The sequence below is a fragment of the Onychomys torridus genome, chromosome 21 (assembly GCF_903995425.1).
Source record: "Onychomys torridus chromosome 21, mOncTor1.1, whole genome shotgun sequence".
NCBI classification, from domain to species: domain Eukaryota; kingdom Metazoa; phylum Chordata; class Mammalia; order Rodentia; family Cricetidae; genus Onychomys; species Onychomys torridus.
Genome location: NC_050463.1, coordinates 671710 through 688999, shown reverse-complemented (window position 1 = coordinate 688999; position 17290 = coordinate 671710). Strand labels below are relative to the sequence as shown.

The 17290-nt window shown below is 56.6% G+C and overlaps 1 protein-coding gene across 4 annotated transcripts; it reads left to right on the top strand.

Annotated features, from left to right (window-relative positions):
* Positions 1-5209: 5209 nt before the first annotated feature.
* Positions 5210-16146, top strand: LOC118572004 (mesoderm induction early response protein 2-like). 4 transcript variants are annotated; one of them, XM_036171401.1, is made up of 8 exons: positions 5210-5259; positions 10282-10372; positions 10936-11078; positions 11373-11498; positions 11871-11994; positions 12265-12353; positions 12716-12785; positions 15892-16146. In XM_036171401.1, the coding sequence occupies exons 1-8, from the start codon at positions 5251-5253 to the stop codon at positions 16113-16115; spliced, it is 876 nt and encodes a 291-aa protein (XP_036027294.1). In that variant the 5' UTR covers positions 5210-5250; the 3' UTR covers positions 16116-16146. The 4 variants fall into 4 exon arrangements, with proteins under 4 accessions (XP_036027294.1, XP_036027296.1, XP_036027297.1 ...); XM_036171403.1 differs by lacking the exon at positions 5210-5259 and adding an exon at positions 5270-5420; XM_036171404.1 differs by lacking the exon at positions 5210-5259 and adding an exon at positions 5726-5798.
* The last annotated feature ends 1144 nt before the right edge of the window (positions 16147-17290 follow it).

Here is a 17290-nt window from a genome sequence, read left to right as displayed (position 1 = left end):
TCACTTGGTAGCCCAGGCTGGCCTCAAACTCACAGAGATCCGCCTGCTTCTATCTCCCGAGTGCTGGGATTAAAGGTGTGTGCCACCATGTCTGGCCTAACTCCAGTTTTGGAAACAGGCTTGCCCCAGAAGGCAGCTCTCTGTGTCACACTTTCTCTGGGGCAGCCTGAAATGCTGGTAGGTCACTAAGGGCTCTTCAGGGTTTACTGATGGAGCCAAGGTCTCTGTCCGTGGCGTGGTGGTTCCCTCATATTACCGCCCCCACTTCCAGGGGTGTCCCCTCTTCAACATGAGTCTCTGTGTTTGTTTCTGTCTTCATCAGGGTTTCTACTGCTGTGATGAAACACCATGACTAAAAGCAAGTTGGGGAGGAAAGGGTTTATTTGGCTTACACTTCCATATCACAGTTCATTATTGAATGAAGTCAGGACAGGAACTCAAGCAGGGCAGGAACCTATAGGCAGGAGCTGATGCAGAGACCACGGAGGAACGCTGCTTAGTGACTTGCTCCCCATGGCTTGCTCAGTCTTTTTTTCTTATAGAGCCCAGGACCACCAGACAGGGATGGCACCACCCACAATGGCCTGGATCCTTCCCCATCAATCACTAATTAAGATCACTAACTAACGTCTACAGCCTGATCTTTTGGAGGCATTTTCTCAATGGTGGTTCCCTCTTCTCAGATAAATCTACCTTGTGTCAAACTGATGTAAGAACTATCCAAAGCAGCTTCCTGGAGAGTACAACCTGCAAAAAGACAGAGAGAAGGCCGACTTCCCAAATGTGAGCCCTGGTGACCAGGCTGGGTCTGGCAGTGACTAGGCACAGATGCCTTGGACCTATTGGGAGACAGCAGGACGTTGTGCTGGCAATGACAATCCTGTACCAGTGGGAGAATACTGCAGATGCACGGGTTGCTCCTGGGTAACAGCACACAGTAGGGCTGTCCTGCCATCCATTCTGAGAGTAGCTTTGACATAGCTCCACAGAGGACAAGGCACCATCTTGTTTTGGGGCATCTTTCCCATTACAACTGTAATGCTTCTTGTGACTCAAATGATGGTGTCCCTTCCAAAATTCATTCCTAATGCGACATTATTAAGAAGGTGATTGAGTTGGGAGGCAGAGCCCTCACGGGATTAGCACCTTATAAGAGGGTTTGAGGTTGAGGGGGTGGAGGGCTGTACGTCTGCCTTTCTACCCTTCCATGATGTCAAGACACAATTTATGTCCCTTCTGGAGGACCCAGTAGCAACACACAGGCTTGGAAGTAGAGTGTGGTCCTTTAACAAATGCTGAACCCGACCCGGCACTTGCCACTCGCTAGACTGGCCAGCCAGCGAGTTTAGGACCCACCTGTCTCCACAACCCCAGAGCTAGCTACAGACACGTGGATCTGGCTTCTACACAGTGCCAGGGATCAAATTCAGCTCCTCACTGTGCAGCAGGCGCCTTACTAAACCTTCTCTCCTACTCTGGGAATACATTTCCATGGAAGCAGGCTTTGAGACTGGATCCTCCTGACTTCAACCTTCAGTGCTAGGATTAACACGAGGGGCATATGCCAGTTTTTATTACTTTTTTTTTTTTTGAGACAAGGTTTCTCTGTGTACCCTGGCTGTCCTGGAACTTGATCTGTAGACCAGGCTGGCCTCAAACTCAGAGATCTGTCTGCCTCTGCCTCCTGAGTGCTGGGATGAAAAAACACTACCACTGCCCAGTTCAATATGCCAGATTTAATTTATGTGCTTTATAGCCCATTTGTGACATTATCATTATTGAGATGTTTCTTGTGTGGTGGTTGTTTGTTTTAACATTTGGTCCCCAGCTGGTGGAACTGTTTGGAAAGGACTAGAAGGTGTGGCCTTGTTGGAGGAGGTGTGTCACTAGTTTGGGGGTTTCAAACACCCACACTATCCCTAGTTCCCTCTCTCTCTCTCTCTCTCTCTCTCTCTCTCTCTCTGCCTTGGGCTTGTGGTTCAGATGTAAGTTCTCAGTACTGCTCTAGCACCTTGCCTGCTTGCCCGCCCCCTCCCTGCCCATGATGATCATGGACTCACTCTCTGAACTGTAAGCCCCAATTTAAACACTTTTTTTCTGCAAGGTGCCGTGGTCGTGGTGTTTTGTCATGGCAATTTAAAAGTAACTAAGAGGTCCTGCTACACCACCACATTGTCCCCAAACTCTTGGGCTCAAGTGATCTTCCTGCCTCTGGCTCCCAAGCAGCAAAGATGTGCACATCTTCCATCTTGGCTGTGGTGTTCTTTTGGAGCAGTCTTGACACATGAAGGTAGTCCTTCAGTCTGTTATTTAAAATCTTTGAGACTATGACTTTTGCCATAATGGGCTTTGAGACATTATGGGCAGGAAGACACTGAGGTCACCATTGGGGTCCGCCTGCGTGTTGTGGAATGCTGTCCTTCTTCTGAGCCTAACAGCCATTACTACCTTCATCAAGGCAGGCAGTCATGACTACTTGTCCTGTTGATGGTCCTTCACAGAAGGGGCTGAGAACGGTCATTAGCCCTCATCCGAGACACCTTTCCTTCCGACACCACCCTCCCAGCAGCATGCGATCCCAGTCTGCCTCAGGAGATGACAGAGTTCACAGTGTGGAGGGGTGTCTGAAAGGAGAACCCCATCTACAGAGCTATGGGGACATTATTGTCCATTCCTGGGTGAGGCGTGTTGGTGGTCCAGCTGCTTTGGGGTCGTGCACAACTCTCTGTAAATCCAATAAACTCACTGGCTTGCCAAGTTCGGCTTTGGGGAATCACACTTCAGTCTGTTGTAGGAACCCTAAGGGTGAACAGATGCTTGTTGGTGACTAGGGAAGTTCACATGGTACTGGGCCAGGGGGTGAAGGGGGTGGGACTGTGTGGAAGGTGCCACGGTGACAAAGCCCTTGGAGTTACAGATGGTTGGGGACTGCCATGTGTGTACTGGGAACCAACCCTGTGTCCTCTGCATCTCTCCATCCTGGTTTTTTTTTTTTTTTCAGATTTATTTTTTTATTTTCTGTGTATGCGTTTGAGTGTATGTATGTGTACCACATTCATGCAGGTACCCTTGAAAGCCAGAAGGTGACAATGGATTCCCTGGATCTGGAGTTACAGGTAGCTGTGAGTTGCTATGTGGGTACTAGGGATGGAACTTGGGTCCTCTATAAGAGTGGCCAGTGCTTTTAAGTGGCAATGGGCTGCCGAGCTGCTCCCCGGTCCCTCTGGGCAATGTTTCAGTCTATATTCCATGGTGAAGTCACTCTGTAGCTCAGACTGGCCTTGATCTTACAGCAACCCCTGCCTCAGCCTAGTCAATGGTGGGATTACAGGTCTGAGCTACCACCTGGCTTTACTGTGAATTTTCAAACAAGGACATTCTCTTGCAGATCCTTAAGATAACAATTTCGGGAAACTCAGCACTGACCCAACTCTTTACATCTGGACTCCAGTTCAATCAATCAAGTCTTCGAGTCCTATGTGGTATTTCCCTTGCCTTCTGCGTCATTCAGTCTCAAGTGTTGCATGTTGTTGACAGAACTGGAAGATTGCTACAGCCCTCCCTCTTCTAGCTTTGGAAGTTCTGAAGAATACAGTCCCTACCGTTTAACAGAATGTTCCTTTTAAGGCTTTGTCTGGAGCCCACGCCTCTGTCAACAGTTTCTGCACTCTGGTCTGGAGAGATGCTGGTCTAGCACCACCTGCCATCACTAGAATGTTCGTGTTTGCCACCTGGCCAAAGGGTACCTCCGTTCTCCACGACAACCATCCAGGGAAGGAAGTTCCCATCTGGAAGAGTCTTTCTCTTCATCCACTTTTCCAATTGTCTAACCTCTGGCGATCAATTAATTTGATTTTTTGTTTGTAGGTCTGTTTGTTTTGATATAGGGTGTCTCTATGCAGTGCTGGCTGGTCTGGAACTCATCATGTAGACCAGGCTGGCCTTGAACTCACAGAGATCCGCCTGCCTGACTCTTGAATGCTGGGAATAAGGGTGTGCATCACTATACCCAGATTTTATTTGGTTTCTTGAGGCAGGGTCTCACTCCATAGCCCACGCTGGCCTCAAACTGATAGGAACCCTCAGGTCTCAGTGTCCAAGGCACTGGAGTTACAAGTGTGAGCATCCATGCATGTCTTTTTCTAGTGATCCCTGTCACAGCTCTCTAGACCGGCTCAGCCTTTCTCCTCAGCTTCATTGGTGTCTGTTGAGTGTCTCAAAGCCTCACTGGACTTCTGGATTTAGCGTCCAATGGGCAGATGTACAGTACACGTGTTAGTTGGTGGAGTGAATGAACCCACCACCTTTTTTTTTTGGCTTGTCCTAAGGAATCTTGACCATGGGGCTCAGCAGATGTGATGGTCATGAACTAAGGAGTGGAGGAGTGGGGCACTGGCTCTGGGGCAGGAGGCAGACCTTCGGTCTTGGGTTGGCAAACCCTCAGGGGCAGGGCACAGCCTTTTTCTACCAGCATTCCAGTGGTGCCTTCACCTCCCAGCTCAGTTGCTCCTGGACCCAATGGGAAGGGTCATCGGGTGACTTGTGTAGACCAGAGGCCTTCTTCGCCTCTGCAAACCCAGGTCTGCCTACCTGAGTGTCACCAAGTGTCTTCCACTCTGTCTTTCCCCGTGGTGAGTCAGCAAGCCCAGGTCTGTGCACCTGTTCCTGAGGCTTCCAGGTGCTTCTGCTCTCTGTCCCTCCTGGCCTCCTCCCTCACCTCAGGACCACCCCCCTCACTTCTAGACCATCCCCTCACTTCAGGACTACCCCTCAACACACAGCTGTGGACTGAACCCTTCATCTCCGGACTAGCCCCGCTCACCTCTAGGCCAGTCCCCATTGCCTTGGACCATCGCCCTCTCCTCCAGACCATCCACTTCACTGACAGGTCAGCCCCTCCTCACTGATAGCCTGGCGCCTCGCCCGTGGGACCCCTTCTTTTGCAGACTGTCCCTCCCACCTCTGGACCTCTCCCTACACCTCTGGAGTGACGCCCCCTCGGTGCCACCTCCCTCACCTGTGGACAGTCCCCGCTCCGGGGCTGGGCGCCCACACGGGAATCAGCTGGCTGGCTGATGCCCGGGCGGGGCACGCGGGGCTGGGGTTCTAGACCTCCGCTCCGCCCCAGCGCACCTACTACGCGCCTCCTGCGGCCCGCCCCACCCCGCCCCCCGGCGCCTCCGCCAATAAGCGCGCGGCACCGCATCCGGGGACCCGCGCGGCCGCCGCCTCCCGCGCGCACGCTCGGCCATGGCGGAGGTGAGTGAGCGGCTGGGCAGCGGCCCCTCCCACACGCTGCCCCGGGGCGACCTGGGCCGGCCCGTGCGCTCCCTGCCCGAGCGCCCCGAGCCTCCCCTTCGTCCCCGGGGCCGGAGCGTGAGCCCCGTGGGCGCCCGCCGGCACCCCCCATCTCTGCCACGGTGCGCATGCGCGGGCGGGGGGAGGGGCGCGAGGCGCGGGCGGCCGGGTGCCGGGCCGAGACCCGGGGCCGCGCGGCGGGAGGGCGCTGCGGACGGGGTGGGTGGGCGGCGCTGGCGGCCGGGACGGCGCCGCGGGGACCGCAGCCCGGCGCGCCGCGGGTGAGCACGGCGCGGAGTCGGCGGCGCGCCGCGAGCGCAAAGTTTCGCGCGTGGAGTTCGTCTGGCTGCGGGAGCCAGGGCGCGGGCCTCCCCGCGAGCGCGGGGCTGCGGGGCGCAGCCCAGAGCTGACCTGCACCCCGGGCCGCGGCCGCTGCACCCCGGGGCCGGCCCCCATCGAGGCGCCGCAAACCCTCCACTCCGGGACTGGAACTCTGCACGGTGCGCGAGTGGGGCCGCTTGGGTAGCACCAGGCCCGCGCGTGGGCCCCAGGGCCGGGCTCTGGGGCCCCCGTTGGACCTCTCTGGCTGGTTGATCCGGAGGTTTCTTACGGGCTTAGTTCCTTCTTTAGGGGGGCTTTGGGGAAACTGAGTCCTTATGAAGAAAAGGCAGGTCAACCTTCGGGGCATGGTGGCCGAGTGGTGGGTGCTCTTGGGCCCCAGGAGGCTGCGCTGCCCTGGGTGGCTTGGGCGGTGGAGACTTCTCAGACTGCTTACGTCCAGTCCTGGGGTGTAGGGTTCTGAAGGGGTCGGCCTCAGTTTCTTCATCTCAGTGGTGTCTTCCTATGTAGCTGAGAGGGCCAGTGGAATCCTGACGCGTCTTCTTCTCATGTGGCGGTGTCCATATGTTTTTAAGTCATAAAAGTGGACGTGGTCATCCAGAAGTCCTCTGTCAGCTGCTTGGGGTGTGTGTGTGTGTGTGTGTGTGTGTGTGTCAGTGGAGGGTGTGTGTGTGTGTGTGTGTGGTGTGTGTGTGTGAGTGTGTGTGTGTGTGTCACTGGAGGGTGTGTGTGTGTGTCACTGGAGGGTGTGTGTCAGTGTGTGTGTCAGTGGAGGGTGTGTGTCAGTGTGTGTGTCAGTGGAGGGTGTATGTGTGTGTCAGTGGAGGGTGTGTGTGTGTGTGTGTGTGTGTGTCAGTGTGTGTGTCAGTGGAGGGTGTGTGTGTGTCACTGGAGGGTGTGTGTGTGTGTGTGTGTGTGTCAGTGGAGGGTGTGTGTGTGTGTGAGTGTGTGTCAGTGGAGGGTAGAACCCAGAGACCGCCATCTCTCTGAGCGGTGGGAGCCCCGGTGGCTTGTCCACTCTTAGTATAAGCTCCATCTTTTCACTGTGCCTACCCTTTGCGGTCCTCACGAGACCACCTACCCCCTGGGTTCCTGCCTAGTGCTCTGAATTCCCATGGAGCTGCCTGCCAGTTGTTGTCCCACCTCCTCTGGCCCGGGGGCGCCTCTCTGACCTCAGCTGCCCAGCCGCCTCCTTGTTTTCTTCATTCCTGTGCCTTAGCCCCCATCTATCTGTTGTCCCGTGTCCTAGCCCCATGTGGGTGGAGACAGGCTGAACCCGTCTCTCGGGATGTCCTAGCCGCCACAGCGGAGGGGTGAGGCTGGGGCACGGACTCGGGGGCCCTTGTCTGGTGTGGATGTGGGTCATCGCTCATGCGTCTTGGTCTTTGACTCCATGCGTCTTGGTCTTTGACTCCTCAGTATTCATTTGTTCTGACCTCTCATAATTCTTGGCGTTCACTCGGCCTCTTGTGGGTTGCCATTTGTAGGTAACTGGGCTTGGAGTTAATGCTGAGGCTCCTCTCCTGTTGGGCTGTGGGCTGCCACACATGCATGAGGCTCCCTCGTGCTTCAAAAAGCTAGGTGGAATGCTGGGACCCGGCCTCCAAAGCTAGTTAGTACCTGTCCCTCTACAGTCTGGCTGGATCCCGGGTGCCCTCCATCTCCCTGCACTGTGTCTGGCCTCCTAAGAAGTCAGGGTGATGGCGTCCATGCCAACCCACTTGTAACTTCTGTTCTCAGAGACATGGCTGGGGGATCCGCTTGCCTCTGGCCTCTTTCTTGGGGACCAGCCTCTGGTGTGTTAACCTGGACCGTCTTAGGAAGCCGCCTACCATTCCTCTCCCCACGGAGATCTGAGGGGCTCTGTTGGCCTTTGTATTTCCTGATGTGGGGAAATAGGGCCTTGGAATCCACCCTTTAAAGTGGCATTAAAGTGATGTGCCTGGTTTCCAGTGACCGTGTCTATATGTATGCCTTGGTCAGTCAGCCTTGGGGACTTGGAGGGTCACCTGGAGATGAGCTTGGCCCCGGGTGGCTGTGTCTCCCACTGTTCTGTTCCCAGCTCCTCTCTGCCTGAGCCTCTGTTTAGATCCGACCGCACCCAGGAGCCCTGACCGTGACGTGAAGCAGGAGGTTCTTCACACTCTGGATAATGAGGCTGTGGACTGTTGCTAACCTGTCGTACAGTTGTGGTGCCCTTTGGTGTGTTCCCTGTTACTGGTTAGGGCTCCTGACTGCAGGGACGGAGGGCCAGTCCCTGGGCATGGTTCCAAGGACACTGGGGCACCCTCCCTATACCTTCCCATTGGCCTGTGGGTCTGGTTGTAGCCTGTGTTCCAAGAAGGTTAGGACGCCTCGCCTCACCACACCAGGTACAAAGATGCCTGCCAGCCTGCCTGAGTGCTGTCTATGTTCCTTCCCTGCCTCCAGCCCCTGTGGCTGTCCCAGGTGGGCCCCCCTCATCCTACTCTGCTCTAGCTTTCTTAGCCCTCAGCCCCCCAAGGGGAGGGCCCCCTCAAAAGCTGGTTGGGTTGTGGTCACTCCTGAACTAGAACCTTGGGGGCTTCCTAGCACATCTTTCCAGGAGGATGCAGCCCTGCACCTCCCACCATCCCCTTGCATGTCAGGGTGCAGTGGAGGGTCCCGGCTGAGGGTCTTTTGGAGTCTTGCTTGGTATGGTTTGAGTACTAACTTGACTGCTCTGGGCTGGAGTTTCCTTGTTTCTCTTCTGGGACAGATAAGTGCTTCACCTCTGAGGTTCTCTGAGAACCTAGTGCCACAGTGTTTTAAGTTTCAAACTTTGTCATTCTAACTTTTATTTCTTGTGTAGGGGTGTTTTGCCAGAAGGGGGCGCAGGATCTGGAACTGGAGGTACATAGTTGTGAGCTGCCCTGTGCTGGGAATTGTATCCCAGTGCTCTTAGCCACTGAGCCTTCTCTCCTGCCCCACATTACTGTTACTATTAACTGTTATTATTGTATTTTGGCAGCAGCTTTGCAGAGGTGCGCCCTGTCTATCTCGCTTTTAGTGTGTACACTTCGGTGGCTTCTGGTATTTTTAGGGTTGTGTAACTGCCAGCACAATCGATTTGAGCGCATTCTGTTACCTCTAAAGGAAGCCCTGTTCCCACGAGCAGTCCCTCTGTCCCCTTCCCAGCACTCAGCCAGTACAAACCCACTTCCTGTCTCTGGACTCCCCCCTGGTGGACTTTCCCATCATAGTGCCGCCACATGTGTGGCCGTTTCTTCGCAGTGCTTGTTTTGGTGGCATGTGTGAGACCCTCACTCTTGTTCCTGGCTGTGTGATACTCTGGAGTTCTTTTTGCTCATCTGTTGTTCAGGGGGTAGACATGTTCTCCCACTCGTGATTGAGGTGAATGGTTCTCCTGTGTAGTTCTCCTGGAGCAGAGGTGCCGGTCTCACGGCAGTGTGACTTTGGGGGTGCCTCCAGGCCATCTGGTGCTGCATGGGCTCGAATGCCCTTCCCCACTCTGGGCACTCATGCAGTGTGCCTCTGTTCTGATAGGACCTTGGCGTCTTCGTGTTATTCATGTCTTTGGAGAGATGTGCTTGGGGCCCAAGACATTTGCAAGCTGGACCGCTGACTTATCTTCTCTCAGTAAATGGTCTCCACATGCACACACTGCTTTCCAGACGATGTGTACTTTCCAGATGTGTGCTTTGCTGGTGTTTCCTCCCCATCCTGTGAGTCCCGGCACATGAGTGCCAGTCTGTTTGGTTGTGTGTATTAGACATGTGTGTCCAGGCCATCGAGGAGTTTGTCTCTGAGGTTCCAGTTGTGTGCCTCTGACCCGTGTCTTTCTGTGGGCCCACACCACCAGGCTGAGATGTTTGTGACTCTAGTCATTTCTGAAATTGGGAGTATCTCATTGCAGGATGGGCTGTGGCTCTTGTGGGTCTGTCCAGTTTCCGCGTATGCTGTTTGGAACTGGCTTGTCAGTTTCTAGAGCTCAGGTGGCGTGCGCTTTCTAGGTCACTTCAGAGGGTCTCCGTCTTCCAGTGTGGGGCGCTTGGTCAGGAACATGGCTATCCCTTATCTCATACCAGTCGCTTCTCTGTCAGCATGGCCGTGTTCTTAGGGGGCATGTGCTGTCTACGTTCCAGCTGCGTGAGTGGGGTTGTTTCCTTAGTTTAGGGGAATGTCCATTGCTGGAGAATGGGACCCAAGATGGCGTTTAGCCCTTCCAGACTACCTCAGTGTCACCAGCTGGAGGAGGTGTCTGTCCTCTCCCACTCATTCTCTTGCAGTGACACTGGAGCCTGGGCCGGTGTTGATGGAGTGGGGACGTGCCTTGGTCCTCAGTTTGCTACCCTTACACTGGAGTCACCTCTTTTCAGTACAGTGGGGCCCGCACAGCTGCCACTTCCATTTCTAGACCCGTGCTCACCCCAGCCACGGGGACGCTTGAGTCCAGTTCCACTCTGCTTTGTCCGGAGTGTTACAAGTGTCTCCTGTGTCTGTCTCTGTCACAAGTGCCATGTCTTCAAGGTCCCTCCACCCTGGAGCTGTGATTGGATGTCCCCGGGCTGCTTCCCCTGCAGTCCTCAAGGTTACCCAGGAGCGACGTGAGGTCTGCTGGTGGGTTCTGGCTCCTGGGCCAGCGCCACCTTCCTTTCTTTGCAGGCCTCCTCGCTGGAGAGGCAGAGTCCTCGAGTGGCCTCCTGCCTTGCACATAGCCTGTGCCCTCGGGAGCCCAGCTTGCAGACCACGGCAGGTACCATCCTCACCCTTTCTGCCCCAGACTCCACAGACAGAACCCTTGCTCGGCGTGACCGAGCAGGCATGGGTGAGAGTCCAGGGAGGCTCAGTGTCCCCCATCAGGTGGAGGTGTGCACAATGGTCGGGACACTCCCTGTCCTTGGAGCTATGGGACAGTGACTAGCTAACTAAGAACGGCCAGAGGACCCTCCTTGAGGTGGCTGCATGCCTGGTCTCTAGCGGTCTGCTGGTCATCTGCTGTGGGCCCATGAGGGTGAAGTGGCGCAGGTTTCTGCCACCACAAGCATCCCATGGATGTGGCCCTGCAGATGGCAGAACTTGGCGCTCCTACAGGGACTTGCGTGGTGTTGCCTGTGTGGCCCCGAGTGTGTATTGGGAGCCAGGGCTGTGGCTGTGGGGCTGGACCTGGGACCCCTCCTTTGCCCTCCACTGTCGTCTGACTGATGCCTCCCCGCTTCTGGCCCCAGTGCCCTTCCAGACCCATCTGCTCCTGCCCAGTCTGTCCCTCCAGACCCCTTGAGTCCCCACACTCCGCCTGTCCACTGAACTCTTCCACAGTGGTATCCATGGGCTCTGCAGACCGTCAGTTCAACCTCGCTCAGCTCCTCTCACAGAGCTACAGCCTCCGAGAGGGTTGTGCCGAGGCCCCGCAGTGCCCTGACCAGCCGGAGGAGGAGCCGGACAAGGACTTCATCGCCCAGGTGTGTTGACTCACCAGTCTGTGTCCAGTAGCTCCCCTTGGTCTCCATGTGGTCCAGCTGTGCACATATGGTTTGCATATTGCCGTGCAGGCCTGCCGGCCTCAGTCTGCTCTGTCCCCCAAAGCCTTGGCTGGTGCTTAAGCCTGCTGTGTCTCTGCCCTGCTTATCTCCTGGGAGGTCCTAATGCAGGCGGACTGGCCCATGGGGACTTGCTGAGGAGCATCAAGGGGTCAGTGGGACTCGGGCACAACCCTGGGCTTCACCGACCCCGATGTGCCCTGTCCTCCTTCCCAGAGCAGTGACATGCCCCTGGATGAGCTGCTTGCGTTGTATGGGTACGAGTCGTCAGACCCCATCTCTGAGCAGGAGAGCGAGGGCGGAGACGCAGCCCCAACCCTCCCAGACATGACCTTGGACAAGGTGAGTGGGAGTCTCCCTGAAAGGGCCCCAGGGAGGCGCCTGGCTGCCCTGAGTGGGAGGTGAGCAGGAGGGATGCCAGGCCCAGGACAGGGGAGCTACTCGGTCAGCAGGTGTGATAGATAGTTGCTCAGGGCTGCTCACTGGTACAACCACGGTGACCCTGCCCTGGGGTTGGGCTGACAGCCTTCTGGTCCCAGGTGATGGGTGCCGTCTTGGGAAATGAGCTGGAGCCCCAGAGGGCATGTGGAGTCTGCATCTCAGTCCAACACAGACGACGGCTTGAGCCAGCCATCTCCTTCCCTTTGTCCAGCAGGCTTGGCCTTCTGTGCTGGTGCAGTAATTGCCACACTTTGTTTACTGTCCCGTTCAAAGGAGCAGATAGCCAAGGACTTGCTTTCTGGGGAAGAAGGGGAAGAGACGCAGTCCTCTGCTGATGACCTCACCCCATCTGTCACCTCCCACGAGGCCTCGGACCTCTTTCATCATCAGAGCGGGTGTAGGTGTCACGGGCCCTTCCTCCATCATAGCTGTGTGCCACATAGGTGTGCACACCTGGCCTGGGCTTGGGGGCTTTGCAGGGGGATGGCACGGTGGCCCTGGGTGGGGGTGGGGTCCTGTGAGCTGCCATGCAGTGGGTTTGAACTGAGTGAGACAGAAATGCATCTGTGCCTGGCAGTCCAGGGACGGTGGCTCCAGGCTGCCACTGAGGCCCTGGAGGGGCCGGCCGTCCCCTGGTGGGTGTCCCTCACTGCCTCTCTCTCTCCAGCTCAGTTCTTGGCGGGTGATAACAGCCCAGGCTCCTCGGCCTCCTCCGACACTGAGGAGGACGCGCTTCCTTCCAACAAGTGTAAGAAGGTGCGGAGCTGCGCGATTACCCAGGGTGCCTCCAGGAGCCCACAGGCTTCGGGCCCCCCTCAGAGGCAGGATGGCCCTGTGGCTCAGGGTGGATGGGGCCCACTGTGTCTGGACCTGGGTTGTGTTTCTGCTGCTTGTGGGTGGCTGACCAGCATGTGATGTGACCCGGCACCCTGCAGGGGTCTGCAGGGCCAGGCAGCAGGGTGTTGTGTCTCACCCACTGGAGTGCAGGAGTGGGCACTGGCAGGCAGGCGACAGCTCTGGGCAGCAGGCTCTGCTTGGAGCCCACGGTGCCTGTGGGGGTCCCATCTTCATGCCTGCCATTCACTTCCTGTCCTTGTCCCTGGTCCTTGCCTCTGCAGGAGATCATGGTGGGGCCTCAGTTCCAAGCTGACCTCAACATCCTGCACCTGAGCAGACACTGTGACAAGAGTAAGTGGTTCTCAGAGGCCTCTGCTTGCTGTCTGCAGGTGGAGCTCACCGTCCTTAGCAGTAGCCCAGGCCATGGTCCCCACCACCCTCTGTCTCTACCAGCAGGGCCGTCAGCCCCCTTTCCTGAATGGGTCTAGTGTCTCCTCTGGGCCTCCCCTGTACCGTGTGCTAGCTGCTCCTGTGTTCCCTAAGTGTTCTTGATCTGGGAGGTCACTTCCTGTCTGGACTTCTTGTCCCCTGTGTGCCGGGCCAGGACTGCTGGGGTGCGGGCTGTGCAGTGTGCCCGCTTAGCCACAGGCTCAGGGACACCCAGGGTGGGGCATAGAGACACTTAGGCAACAGCACAGCACCTGCCGGTTCCCCGCTGTATCCTGGAGCCCAGCCCTGTTGTCCGCCCAACCCTGGCTGTCATTCAAGTTCCTCCTCTGCGGGCCTCTGGTAGCAGCGCCTCCCTGTGGCCTTGCTCTGTTCTACGCCTGAGGACTGCCACGCAGTGTGCTGCTTGCTACTGCACGCCAGGTGGTCCCTCAGTTGCGCACTCATCTCTTGGGTGGAGAGCTCCCCAGTGTGCAGGCATTGCAGGTGCCCTGCACCCTGCGCTGTGCACCTGACCCTTTGTACTGCGCCCTATGGTTTGTAGGAGCTATTTGCATGTTCAGGACACAGCCGGTTGCTTCTGTTCCTGGTAGTCCCCAGCTCGTGGCTTGCTCTCCGGCTGTCAAGATGGCCTCAGTCTGTCCATTTGTGCAGTACCTGGCCAATGCTTTGTGGGTGGTTGTGTATATTTTATGTCATTCTCTGGGGACAGATTAGCTTCTTTCTTTACGTTTTTCTTTTTTTTTGAGCTGAGGATCAAACCCAGGGTCTTCTGCTTGCTAGGCAAGCACTCTACCACTGAACTAAATTGCCAACCCTTTTTAGGTTTTTATATACATGTTATATCTACATTGAGTGTGTGTGTGTGTGTGTGTGTGTGTGTGTGTGTGTGTGTGTACGCATGCGTGCATGCTGTGGGGGTCGAAGGACTACCTGCAGGATTGTGGTACCACATGGGTTCCACGGCTCAGACTTCAGTGTCAGGCTTGGCTGCAAGCACCTTCACTTGCTGAGCTCTCGTTTCTCTGTCTTGTTCACTATACTTGTGGGTCCATTCAAGGTGACCATGGAGCCTGTCCTCACTTGTTCATGCTCAGAGACAGTGTTCAGGGCCGACGCCTCAGCTAACGAAGAGCCCCTCTCTGTCCAGCTGCTGACCTCGGTTGCTGGAGAATGAGTTGTGTTGTGGGGTGTCCGGTGTGTGCTCTGGGTCAGGCAGGTGTGGGTCCCGGCTGTTGGGCCAGCCTGCGTTCTGGAGCAGCCCTGACGCACAGGGCTGTCCCCACTGCTGCTCATGGGCTTCTTACCGCTATGCTCTCTAAGCTGCAGACGACGCTTGCTGCGCTTCCCGGTCCTTCCGAACAAGTGTGTGTGTGGCAGGGAGGCGAGGCTCCTCCCTCCTGGCGACTGTTGTGTCCTGTGCCTGTCCTTGGTGCTTTTGGTCTGTCTGCAGTTGCCTCTGAGCGCCTGTGGAGCTGGAGTGGTGTCATTCAGGCAGGCTGTTGCATGCTTCCTGGAGACTAGTGGAGCAGTGCCCTGGGGTGGGGGTCAGATCAACAGTGTGGGGTTCGCTACATTGCTGCTGCTGAGACCAGATGCCTGGGAGAAGCAGCAGGGTGGTTCATTTAGACTCTCTCTCTCTTTCTTTTTCTTTCTGTGCGTGTGCATGTGCACACGCACGCAAAATCACACACACATACAAAATCTATTTTGGCTCACAGTTTCAGAGGGTCGGTCCCTGGTTGTTGAGCACCATGTGCCCAGGCAAAAGAATATGGCATGGGGAGCATGTGGCAGAAGAGGTTGCCTCATGGTGGACAGGAAGCAGTGTGAGTCAGGGACTGGGGGCCAGGTGTGACCTTCACATACCCCAACTTGTCTCCCATTAATGCTGCACAGCTGGTGACCCAGCACAAGACACACCAGCCTATGTTTGAGGGGGCCCTGTGTAGTGAACCTCAGCCACATGCTCAGCCACGGGTCCCCAGCCACACTGTAGCCAGGCACTAAATGGAAGCATGCCCAAGCAAAGGATGGGTTGAGAGGCAGGTAGGTGAACAGTGAGGGTCCAGTGAGCTCAGCTCTGCTGGGCAACAGCAGGGGACCGCTGTTCGTGTCTACAACCACTGCCTCCACAGAGTTGCTGGGAGTCTGTTGCTCCCAGGCTGCCTTGTGTGGGCTTGTGTGTGCTCACAGACAGTGGTCTGCAGTCAGGCTTTTACCCCTGTCAAGGGTTAGCACGGGGTTACACTGCCTTGTGGAAGTGTTGAAGTTGCCTTTCTTCAGACTGGGGAAGACTATGAGCCGGTCCCAGGAAGTGTGTGTTAGAGTTCTTCGGTGAAGCCGTCAGGGCTGTGGTTCACTTTTGGTTTACTGGTTTTGTTTTTTGAAACCAAGTTTTTCTTTGTAACCCAGACTGGCCTGGAATTCCCAGAGATCTGTGAACTTTAAATGATTGCTTCCACTGAGTTCATAGACTTCTGGTCTGGGTGTTGTTTTTATTTCTTTGTTTCATTTTCCTTTTTTTGAGACCCGGTCTGTTGTAATTCAGGCTGTCTAGAACATTCTGTGTGTAGACTGGCTCTGAGCTGATGCTCAGGCCGACACCCCTGAGGCTGGGATTGTGGGCGAGCCCCACCGCTCTGGACACGCGCTGTTGCTGTCCCTTTGTGTTCGCTGTGCACCGAAGCTCTGTCCGCAGACGGGCACCTGAGTGGCACTGCCTCGGACGGTGACACCCTGAGGGCAGGTTCTCATAACCCTCCAGAACTACCTGGGACCCGCTGGTGTGCTCAGTCTGCTGGTACACACCCCAGCTTTGTCCCCCCTGCCCCCCACTTTTCTCTCAGTGCCCATAGCCAGCTTGGGTCAGCGTGATGTTGAGCCGCACGGACCAGGAGTTGGTTCTACCCAGTGGAGGTGCTGAGGCACCTGCCCCGGCCCCGCTGGTGCCCCACCCCCCCGGTGTGGGTGCCCATTGTCACACCTGACTCTCAGCCTCTGTCCACAGTCTATGAAAATGAAGACCAGCTGCTGTGGAGCCCCAGTGTGCTGCCAGAGCGGGAGGTAGAGGAGTTCCTCTACAGGGCAGTGAAGCGCAGGTGGCAGGAGATGGCCGGCCCCCAGATCCCGGAGGGCGAGGTGGTTAAGGACAGTGAGCAGGTAGGGCCACATGCCGGGCAGCAGCCAGGGCACAGCCAGGCAGTGTGGCCAGTGGGATGGGCTTCACATTGAATGCACTTGCGGGGGCAGTGCTACATGCCACTTCCTGGTATGACAGGCATAGTGGCCTGTCATGGGTAAGGGAGGGCCCTGCACCCTAGAAATGGCCAATAAAGTCGGCAGACAGCGCCTTCAACACACAGTAACCTGCCAACCACCAGAGCTGGACAAGGGCCGTGCGGAAACCTGGCTCCAGATCGTCCCCCGTGTCCATCCCCCACACCCACTCCTCATCTATGCCACAGGCCTGACCCTTTGCAGACGAGGGCAGTCCTTGGCAGGCTGGGCTCGGATGGTGGGACTCTGAGGGCACTCTGAGCAGGGCTACCCTATTCCCACTCCAGCATTCATTCACATCATCCACCCATGCCCACAGCACACGACTCAGAGGTGCCAGGGTCATGCCTGCAACACATGTGGCATCCTCCTGCCCCCTTTAACCTCTGTTCACCTGGGACCTAACCATAAGAAAGTCTTAGCAGGTCAGGGCAACATTGCAATTGTGTAAGCAATACTGTAGGGTCCCTTACTGAGTGCCTACTGGGTGCTGCGTGGAGAGTCAGGGAAGAGGAGGTGATGGAGGGACTGGGGCACTGGGCAAGGACACAGAGATGGGGCAGGGAGGCTCCTGAGGGAAGGAGGAGGGTGGGGAGGAATGCAGTGGGAGAAAGACTGGAGGAGGGGAGGTGGGAGAGGGGGCTGGAGAGGGTGAGACAGGACAGGGATGTGGCTGAGGAGGACTCGTAGAGGGGTGAGTGGGAGGAGGGAGGAAGCAGGAGGAGGGTGAGTGGGAGGAGGGAGGAAGTAGAGGAGGGTGAGTGGGAGGAGGAGGAAGCTGGAGGAGGGTGAGTGGGAGGAGGAAGCTGGAGGAGGGTGAGTGGGAGGAGGAGGAAGCTGGAGGAGGGTGAGTGGGGAGGAGGAATAGAAGGAGTGTGAGGTGGGAGGAGGAACTGGAGGAGGGTGAGTGGGAGGAGGAAGTAGAGGAGGGTGAGTGGGAGGAGGAAGCTGGAGGAGGGTGAGTGGGAGGAGGGAGGAAGCTGGAGGAGGGTGAGTGGGAGGAGGAAGCTGGAGGAGGGTGAGTGGGAGGAGGGAGGAAGTAGAGGAGGGTGAGTGGGAGGAGGGAGGAAGCTGGAGGAGGGTGAGTGGGAGGAGGAAGCTGGAGGAGGGTGAGTGGGGGGAGGAGGAGG

What these genes read in the sequence shown, in the direction of transcription:
- LOC118572004 (XM_036171401.1), top strand. An exon ending in CTTCCAACAAGTGTAAGAAG is followed by an intron (nt 12,354 to 12,715) that starts GTGCGGAGCTGC and finishes TTGCCTCTGCAG; the next exon opens with GAGATCATGGTGGGGCCTCA. An exon ending in GAGCAGACACTGTGACAAGA is followed by an intron (nt 12,786 to 15,891) that starts GTAAGTGGTTCT and finishes CTCTGTCCACAG; the next exon opens with TCTATGAAAATGAAGACCAG.